This window comes from Maylandia zebra, linkage group LG16 (genome assembly GCF_041146795.1).
Source record: "Maylandia zebra isolate NMK-2024a linkage group LG16, Mzebra_GT3a, whole genome shotgun sequence".
NCBI classification, from domain to species: Eukaryota; Metazoa; Chordata; class Actinopteri; order Cichliformes; family Cichlidae; genus Maylandia; species Maylandia zebra.
In genome coordinates, this window is record NC_135182.1 from 6,707,367 (window position 1) to 6,717,882 (window position 10,516).

Below are 10,516 nucleotides of genomic sequence, written 5' to 3' on the forward strand. Positions count from 1 at the left end.
GCGCATAAAAAATCTCATCCATGCCAGAGTGCAGGGCAGGTGCTGCTTTGCAAAGCGATATTAATAACTTGTAGTTGGGGGAAAAAAGTGTGATTTCAGCTGTCTGCCACAGCTGCAAGCTGTTAACAAGGCCTTGATGCAGGCTTAGTGAACTGTACTTTAGGATTAAATTCAAATGAGTACACTGGACTTTACAACAGGACGCTCTGAAAGACTGTGTGGGTTTACCAGCGTGATCTTCATTCACGTGAAACCACAAACCACAGTGGAGGAGGAAAAGAAGTCCGAGCTGAATTATCAAAATTAAAGGTTAACAGGGCCTATAAAGCAGCATCAGCGAAAGGACAGAGGGGGAATGGAAAAAGAGGTTAGTTAGGGCAGATAACTGCGTCACCTAAGTCCACACAGTGAGTCACTGCCTGCAGATAAGTCACTGCTTTTATGAATGGCAGTTGGTGAGTGTGAGCTGGGGGTGGCAGGCAGATGGGGGCGTCTGGCCTGAGCGGAAAATAACAGCAGATAGTGAAGCTACACCAGAGGATGTGTGAGCATAGCGGAGAGGACTAAAGAGGAGAAACAGACAAAACACACATGGCAAACCTGCTTCCTTTTCATGTTCCCTTCAAGCACCGATTCTGCTCAGTCCTCCACTAAAGCACACTGTCACAAAAGCAATGTCCAGGCTGTTATTACCCAATAAAACCCCTGGCAGGGGGAGGAGTGCTTTCCACTGCACTCAGATCAGCGACGGAGGGATTTAAAGGTCTGAATGCTGAGCTGACGGATCTTCCCACTAAACCGCTTCCCTCAGTGATGGAGACGGAAAAACATCTCTGGTTAAAGTGAGTAGGACGCCCGCAGGGCTGAAATGAAGGAGTCTATAAAAATCCAAACGGTACAAGATCAGAAATACATCAGTACCACTTTCTTTAAGTGCATTCATCCCTTTTTAAGTAAGAGGCAGCAATTAGGACACTGTTTCGCTGCTTGAGTATTTTGTTTTTTAATTATTTTTTTCATCAAGGAGGTGTCAGATGTCTCTCATAATTATCTGTGCAGCATGACTAAACATAATGTCAGAGAGGCACCTTCACTGTGCAGGGGAACAAAAAGTCTTGTGACAGATGGCACGGTCCCCACAGAGCCCTGATCTCAATATCAGAGAACAGCTGAGACAGCCTAAACCCACAGAGGAACTCTGGAAAGTTGACTGGAATAACCAGTTTGCCAAGTACCCCCCACGCACACATCAGAAAACCCCACACCAAGTATTATTATATGTTAAATGCTGATTCATATTTACTTTAAATAAAGTTAATGATAAATAACACCTACCAGCAGCACGCAATCAGACCCGAGCACTCGCTGTTTGAAAGTACAGCAGATCCCACTTTGCAAATGCACGTTGGACTGCCGTGCCCAAACAAATACTCACAAAGGATCTACCTTATGTTTTCCTAAATCTCCTTTACATCCTCCTGAGACCCTGCGTCCTCACGGTGGGACACTACACTAAGACATTTCTGCTGATTATGCTTCATTCTGCTCAATAACATGTTTTAAACTTTGTTAAACAATTGTAACTTTGTGTCATCCTGTAAAATAAATCCAACGTCCCCATGTGAGGACATACTTTTATTTAAAAAAAAACCACATTATTTATTTATTTTTACATATATATATATATATATATATATATATATAAATAACACTCATCCAAATTAAGAATACTTTAGATACTTTAACAGTTGATGGTGCTAATCTAGCACCTGGTTCTAATCTCTGTAATTACCTGACAAAGCGAAGTAAAGTTGGCAGCAATCATTTCACTAGATGGTAGTTATTGATGGCAGCGGTTCAGGTAAAGGTTCAAGGGAAGAACCTTCTAGGAATTTTAAGAGAAGATGGATGTTACCAGAGGATTGGTTAAACACAATGTCATCAGATGTTCGACAGTGGCCCGTTCACCACTGCGCAGCACATGGTTCCTTCTTGTTTTACAGGATGTCGTCTTCTGAGAGAATCTGGACTGAGCTGGCATTGCCGTCACCACAAGCCCAAAGTCTAATCTAATAATCTGCTGAGGAGAACTGGCCCAAATATCACGAAGACCTAAAGTGTGGATCTGCAGCAGGTGTTGAGCCTCAAAATGATCAGAAGTGCTTTCACCACCAGTCTCTGCTAAATGGTGGTGAAAAGGGAAAAAAAAAAAAAAAAAAAAAAGAGTAAGGGAAAAAAGGCTTCAAGTTGCTAACACTGGAATACTGAAATAACCCATCTCTGATTTAATCAAAATAAATAATTGATAGAAGGATAAAGTTATGGCTCCACAAAGCAGGTGGCTTAAGAGGAACAAAATCAACCAGAACAAGCTGGCAACACACCACAGGTATACATGAGCTTAAGTCATTTGAAGAGAAGAGCCTATGTACTGCTTATCCTTTTATCCATGTCAGAATCGCTTGAAATTGTAATTTTTAACAACTTTCTGCATTTTTTTTTTTTTTTTTTTTTTTTAAATTTAGGTTATGTAATGATCTCTACTGTAACATGACACAAAAACTCAGGATCATTTACTGTGCTTGTACTTAAAACTTCAGTTTAAATGTCAGTTTCAGGCCAACTTTTGAAACCCCATCATATTTTCTAGTGTATTCCTGCTGTGAACTCTTAACGTAGCATCACGAACTTTGCTTCACGCCTGCATTTGTTCTAGCTGCTATAATGTGTATTGCCGAGTCATTTTACTCGACCATAATCCTCCCATGATGTGATGCTTTATTGCTATCGTATAAAGAAAGGAAATTTAAAGTTTGCAGAGCACAACAGCAGGTTCACAATAAAGGACCGCCTCGGTTCTTTAGTCAAAGCTCGTATTTCTCCACACTTCTAGTCTTGCTTCCAAAATTTTTTAGTCACATTAAGTAAAATTCTGCTAAACTCCCATTTTCTTAAGTCTAAATCACTTGACTGTCATGCTAAAACATTGTCAGTTTTACATGCAAGCTTTCAAGCAACAAACAAATGAGGCACATATTGCATTGAATACTCTTTATTCATTATTTCTTCTTCAAACACATTTTCCTGATGTACATGTACATTTCCATTCAAAGGAGAGAAAAAAAAAACTCTAGTGAGGTAAAAGTGCTGAAAAATGAAATAGTTTAATGGTTGTAACCATCAAAGTCACAATCACGAAGCTGACAAAAAAGCTCTTCTGCATTAACTATTTCCAAAAATATATATATAGTGCGACAAAGTTCATATTTTCCCCACTTTTTTTCCCCCCCCATTCAACTTGTGTTACCACAGGCATCCCTTCACACAGGCGCAAACAAACACGCTCCACCACATGTTAACGTAAACACACATCTGTTTCTGCTGCAAACAAAATAAATCATCGTCATACAGAAACTGTAGGACAGCTTCTATCACATTCCTATGGCATAAGACTTGCACTTTATACAAGCATAACCACTAAATATCTCATCTGCATCTCCCCTCTAGCAAAGGATACAGCTACAGGTGTCATAAGGGGGGGGAAAAGAAAAACGCTGTACCAATTAACAGCAGCCCAAACATGTGAGCCAACTCAAGGTGGTGTGAAAGAAACACTGGCAAGTTTACAGCAGAAAAAAGTGGCCAGAAAATAAATGCAAACTACAATATTCCCTTTCCATTCACAGAGAGTTCAGACATACGTCAGCCCAGTAAAGGAAAGGGTTAGACACAAGCCCCGCAAAAGCTCGGGCATAGTCATCAGAGAAAGCCACAATAACCGTAAACATGTGAAAGCAGGGTGGGGCAAAGGAGGATTGGGGGGAGGAAAAAAAAAAAAAAAAAAAAAAAAAAAAAGGCACTGGACTAGTATTCCAGACTGCTATCAACTTTCTAGGAAAATGCAAATTTGCTCGCAGTCTCTTTGACCTCGCTCTTAACAGCTGTTGGTGAGCGACATCAACAAAAAGCCTAAGAAGAGGCTGGTTTTCACCACAGCAGGCTTCAAACTCCAACTGTGAGCAGCAGCTGGCTCTGCATGTTGCTCCAAGCCTCATCATTACTTCAAAGACCATAATCCACTAGGAAAAAAAGGATTTTAGCCTGAGAGTCAATGTTCTGTCCCCGAGCTTTCAGAGACGACGTCTCAGGGTTAGGAGAACACCACTAAAAATACAGCTTTTGGCACAAACCTAGGAGAGCCTCTGAGTAACGATAACATTTTGGAGCGAATGGGTGTAAAGATAAAAAGCAGGGCTGCTGTCGGGGTGTAATGAGCTGAAGTCTGCAGCCTACCTCCACCTTATCTAGGAAGAGCCTGTAGTAAGGGTGAGCAGAGGGAGAGTCAGGATTACAACAAAGGAAAGACGAAAAATGAAGAGAGGTGGGAGGGGGCATCTCAGGATCAAGGGCAGATTAAACCAATTTGCTCTCATAAATTTAAAAGAAAAACAAAATATGAAGGGGACAAAACTGTCTTCAAAAACATGCAGTCCCTGAGGACCAGCACGGCTCACACAGCAACTGACCAAGGCCTCTTTAAAGTGTTCCACCAGTGTGGGAGGGGGTCTTTACTCTGTGACCTCCAGCTACTGTGCCACCGTACAGCTCGTCAGTGCACTTTAAGTATTTCGTGCTTCGAATGGGGAACAGAACAGTCAGACAAACTGAATTAGCCCAGCTGTTTTAGAGAATACAGTCCTAGGCAAATGCTGGAAAGATTATTCAGTTGAAAGGTGTAAATATACAGCACCTGTTAGAAAAAAAAAAAAAAAAAAAAAAAAAATCTCAAAATGTCAGATTACAGAATGCATTTGGGCAAGACAGAGGTCAACATGACTACAGCGACGTGACGGCCCAAACTTATAACAAAAAAAAAAAAAAAAAAAAAAAAAACTAAGATCAAGAGGCTCAGATGGCTGTCATGGGAATGACTGCAGATTTTAAAGACAAAATAAGGTTTGGGACAAACTAATGTTAAAGAAAAATAATCTTAATAGGAAAAAAAAAAAATCCCTCAAATTTTAAAGTCAAAACAAAATTACTTTGCTCCTCAACCAAAAATATGCGCATTCACCTTATAAACTTTTATCTAATACAGACAGTTTTATATCAAAGCTTCACAGGCTGAAAGAAAACTTTTGCTAACCTTTCCCCCTTTATGACCACCATTAAAAAACCTTTTAAAAAGATCAACTCTCCACAAAGTGACAGGCACTTGAGTGCTTCAGTTGCTGGTTGTAAAGCAGACTTTTGGTCCAAGAGCATGTTCTTAAAAGAAGTTTAAAAAAACAAAAAACAAAAACACGCTGCAGCTAAGCTGACACGGCACAACCTGCCCCTCAAATGTGACCTGCAGCCAGACCAAACTGATCTCCCTCAATTGTTCTATCAACCCCGACATTATGAGCCAACCAGATAAGTCTGTGGTTATCTCGTACCAACACAAGCCACAGTGAGATCAGCAGCAGCAATACAGGGAGCCGAACTTCTGAGAAACTCAGTGCATTTGGGGGAACAAATTCATGAGGAAATCCTCTCAAACTTGGCTGCTGTGATGTCAGGAAAACCAACAGGAGCAGTGGTGGCCAGAAATACTTCCAGCTTAGGTCATCAGTGTGTTCAGGTGTTCAGAAATTAACAGCTAATATTAGGCTTGGCTACAAATAGAAATTCATAGGTTTGGAGCGGCGACTTCATCTCTGCTGCCGTTTTGGTCGTAGCTTCCACACTGATGAAATTCCAGGTCTGAGAGGGGGAATGGTATCCCACTAGCAGGCATGTTGTCTGCCCTCCCCATGACCACAAAAGGGGTTCAAAACGCTCCGTGTCCCATCAGGCAACAGATGAGGACAGGAAGTGATTCAGCTGCCACATATGTAAGGTGGTAGGGCTGCTGCAGATCACACAACCAGGCTCCAGCTCCCTGCTTCAAAGGTAGCTAACCCCAGGACAAAAAAAGAGAAGGATGATAATTATAGACTAAGAGTAATTGGAGAGGCACCGAGCTGCGTCAGAGGTGGCTCCCATTTCAGGGCTGCTGTCGAGCATGCAGTAGCTGTGAGGGACAACCCTTCGGGCCCCTCCATGTGCTGCTCCTTTTAAGGGAAGAGACAACTAGCCTGTCAATCCGGGACTCCCAGCCAAGCACATTCTCTAAACCCCCCCCCCCCACCAGGCTCAGTCCTGTCCATTTGCCTCCCACAATAACCCAGGGGCCGTGGCATGCTGAGGTCAATGGCAAGGCTTTCGGACTTAAAAGACAGGGAAAGTAGTGAGGTCATGTATTTGAGGCCTACGCTGTCTGAGAGTTCCACTCGAAGCCAGTCTCGACTGAAAGGTACAAGGCTGAGGAAACAAGGGGGAGGGAGGGGAGCCAATCTTATGTTGAAATTCACAGTGGAAAAATAAAAAAATACTTCTATTTTTTTTTCTCTTTTGCATCATTTACAAATCACAGGCACCGCTGGCACAGATGTCTCAGAAATATTTACATGTCAAAATGAATTAAAACAAATCGACTCCTCGCTTCCCGCTGATTTCTGACAGGATATTAGTGTACCACCTTTTCTCCCTCCACAGTAAACTTTAACACCGGTGATGAGCTTTCTCCCCCCCCCCCCTCCCCTTTTTTTTTTTTGGCAGTCACCCATTGTTACTTTTTCCCCAATAATACAATAATACTATTTTTCAATATTTTATGCATTTTTTATCAACTTTTTTTCCAACCTTTTTCTTTTTAAATCAAGATGAAAACCAAATGTAAGGCTACGGCATTAGCTCCTCTTTCCTTTCTCCAAATCACAGCCCATACTTAAATTACTGATGGGGTAAACCTGGAGGTTAAGGCACAAAATGCAACTCCATTAAGAATGGGATTGATAAACAGTGAAACAACCAAACATGAGAGAAAAAGAAAAAACAAAATCAAAACACTTAAAAATATCACTTTCTATTCAATGACCTAGACACTTCTGTCGGTAAAGGAATGAGAAAACAAAAGCAAAACGCTCGTCCAATTAAATATAATTGTGCCTTGAGAGGAACAAATTATTTATTGCCAAACATTTTTTTATGTTTTTTTTTTTTTTTTTTCTTAATTTCATTCCTTCTCTTCTCAAAAGCAGCAGCGACGCCATCTTGCTCATCCCAAGTCGTTTGTCTCGTCAGTTACACGGCAGCCATGTTGGAATGTTCTGGTTGGCCACATAGTAGTTGCTGAAGTTGTGGTCCCGGACATAAGGCGCTGGCTGGTAATAGCAGGTGACGCAGGACGCGTCGGGGATCGCGTTCTGCTCCGCCAGGACTCGGAAGGCCATCAGCGAGATGAGGTGAAGGGTCTGCCGCCGCTCGTGACCCATGAGGCACACCGTGCTCTCGTTAACCACTCGCCGGAGAATCATGAGGTAGTCGTATTTGCTCTTCTCCTCGCCAACAAAGTGGCTCTGGAGGTAGGATTCCACCTTACGCTGCTGCTCTCCTATGTCAGGAAAGTCAATGAAGAAGCGTGAGCACATATATCGCTCCAGGCCCTTGAATTCCTCCTCGCTGGCAGGCTGGAAGTCCCTCACCAGCAGGTTGCAGTACTTCAGCAGGCCACCGCCTCGGATCTCCTCAGGCCGCTTGGTGGCAATGAGCTTGTTTCGCAGGTGGGTCAGCGCAGTGTTGAAGTCTCCATACATGCTTTCCCCGCCAACAGTGGGGTGAAAGGCCTCTGACATGGGTGCCTGCTCCACCTCATAGAAGGAGAGCATGGAGTCCAGCACAATCTGAAAAGAGTCCACACTGAACTCAAACTGCCGACGTATTGAGTCCACAAACTTCAGCTCCACGTTACGGCCATTATTGTTGGAGAGGGAGATGAGGCTCCAGCGGTCCTGCTCTGTGTTCACTTTGACTAGCTTCTGCACGTAGGCCTCTTTGAGGGTCATCGGTGTAATTTTCTCTTTGTTCACACCCTCAGGCAGAAAGTCCAGCAGGGTACTGAGCACAACATCCTTGATGAGCTTGAACTCAGCCTCACGTGGCAAGTCCACCCTGAAGATGACGTCCAGGTCCTTGTAGCTCCAGCCAATATCTTGCACCAGCACGTGGCTGGCTGTGGAGCCATTAAGCCGTACGTCCTTCACCTTAATGCCGCTGAGCTCAAGGCGGGAGCGCACCCGAGCCACAATATCATTCAGCTGCACCTCCAAAGTAGGAAAGTTCCCCCGTCCATGAACGGGCACGACCTCAGTCAGAACTTCATTGAGCCGGCTCACCTGCTCCCAAGTCAAGACGCTGAAGGGACAACTGTTTGATTCCTCCTTGTTATCCATCTTCTCAAAAAGTTTAGATTGACTAAGGAGGCAGGACAGAAAAAACATGTTAGTGACAGCCCTCAAGTGTGACACATACCAAATAAAGTCTACCATGTGAAAATATTAGCCAATATTCTTTAAAGGAAACAAAATCATTTTCTCTTAATTTTACCAAATTTGGTCTAGCTGTAGTAATGAGTGTCTAGAGGAGGTGGGGGCGCAGTTAAATGTAATCAAGAACCATTTTCTTGCCGTGAAACAGGAGCAGCAACAGGAGCGTTCAGCACGAGCACAGTAGAACGCGAGCACGAGACAACCTGCACGCTACACACAGTAAAAGGACAGAGCCCGTGAGGTTTCTAGAACAGCTCACTGCGCAAGCCTGCCTTTTATTCCAGAACCGCTGAGAGACAAACACCGAGCTAGCTTCAAGTCCAGTAAAGCCGGGGGTCTCCCGAATAAACAACCGGTACTACTAATAGTTATTCCCCACTACATGGAGCGACAAAAGTCGCCGCGCCACACGTTGGGCAAAATTTTAAACAGCAGTTATTTGTTCCAGCTGACTTGTCAATTTAGCCGTGCGGAGGTCAAAATCAAGTTTTACTCTATGTACAGCAAATAAGGCTCAGTGCTAACAGCATTTAAAACGCGTACCAAACTCTGCTCTGAAACTGACGATAAGAATGCTTTATCACTACACTAGCAAGATAGTATTATGGTTAGCTTAGCCATATGGCCATAAAACCCTTTGTGAATTCAGCGGTTATGCAAAGTTAGAATATCCTCAAGCAACACACTTTAGGTATCTACGTCTCACGTTAAAATAGCGCAACCGGCGACACGTTTTTGAATCGTGGCTACAGCACGGCAAACTTTAAATTTAGCAATTCAAACTTAGCGAACGCACCACTTTCCCCAACTACGAAAATAAAACACAGATTTGCGTAAGAAACTGAGGAGGGTTTTAAAAGATACATACATTTCCAAAAGGCTGTTCTGTAAGCATTCAAAGCCCGAAACGTGAGATGTGAAGTTTGCTGTCACGCACACGCCTCCACATAATCCACTGCCCGACAGAGAGACACAGCCACCGTTTAAAAGACAGCGTTAGAACCACAAACCCACTGAAGACACGCCTATTTTATATAGCCGAAGTACGACCTTTCCGAAACACATGCACCGCCGTGGCACGACACAGTTCCTCGGACTATGTAATGTGCCGTTTACACTTAGAAAGTACAATGTGAGAAATACAGCGAGGATAGTTAAAATAAAATGCTAACTTTAAATATTAACTCCAAACCTCAGTTTTCATCATCTGCAGATCACATAATAATGGTCGCGTCAGACTGTATCAATGCCCTTTGCTAAGTATCTGATTGGCCAATGAGGTTTATGCGTTGCCAAGTAACCAGGAGCGTCTAGTTTAAGAGTAGAATTTAACTGTTGGTAAGCAAAGATTTCATAATTTAATTTAACTTTGCTGATATTTGCTGATATTTTGACTGTTATAATAAAATCTACTAATTCGTGTTACTTCAAAACAAAAAAGATTCATATATACTCCGGATACATATTTATTTAAAACAGGGAAGCTAAAAGTACCATCTATGTTTCAGCGATAGCTACTGTTAATTATTAGCATTTATGTGTTTGTGTGTGTGTTCACAGTAATTCTGACCCAAAATATTTATCCTGTGCATAATATTGCATTGCTAGTACGTAACTGTTTGTTTAAAAAAATAGTAATTATTACCACTGACATTTGATTAAAGTACTAAGAATGCAGCTATTCTCAAAGCCATTGAATGAGCTAGAATATGGATAAGTAGTCGCTGAAGTACAGAGTAAATGTACTTATACTTTACTTTTACAACTTTCTACTTCCACTCCACTGTATTTTATGTGCAATCATTGCACTTTGTAGTCAATACTCTTTAAGCCTCCAGTGACTTATTATTTTTTTATTGTTAATATTATAAAACTACCTATCAGTGTGTAACTAATTAAAATGTCCTTCAGCTGTAAGTATTGTTTGAGCTTAAAACACTTGTTCTATTACTTAAATAAAAGACCTAAATACTCATTTCATCAATTTCACTAAACAGTCATGTAACACCACCTCTATGATGACATAGGGCTCCACTGAAACCAGAAAATTGTGCCCTGTGTTTTTCACAATCCATTTATTCCTCATTAGATATTCCGAGTTCCTG

General features: G+C 42.2%; 1 protein-coding gene across 3 annotated transcripts; it reads right to left on the reverse strand.

The window, feature by feature from the left end:
- Nucleotides 1-3,036: 3,036 nt before the first annotated feature.
- On the reverse strand, nucleotides 3,037-9,693 carry tent5c (terminal nucleotidyltransferase 5C). Of its 3 annotated transcripts, none has more exons than XM_004571989.5 (2): nucleotides 9,604-9,693; nucleotides 3,037-8,337 (listed from the first exon to the last, which is right to left on the reverse strand). In XM_004571989.5, exon 2 carries the CDS (start codon nucleotides 8,313-8,315, stop codon nucleotides 7,164-7,166), a length of 1,152 nt encoding a protein of 383 aa, XP_004572046.2. In that variant the 5' UTR covers nucleotides 8,316-8,337; nucleotides 9,604-9,693; the 3' UTR covers nucleotides 3,037-7,163. The 3 variants fall into 3 exon arrangements, with proteins under 3 accessions (XP_004572046.2, XP_004572047.2, XP_004572045.2); XM_004571990.6 differs by having other exon boundaries at nucleotides 9,584-9,607; XM_004571988.6 differs by lacking the exon at nucleotides 9,604-9,693 and adding an exon at nucleotides 9,280-9,438.
- Between the last annotated feature and the right edge of the window lie 823 nt (nucleotides 9,694-10,516).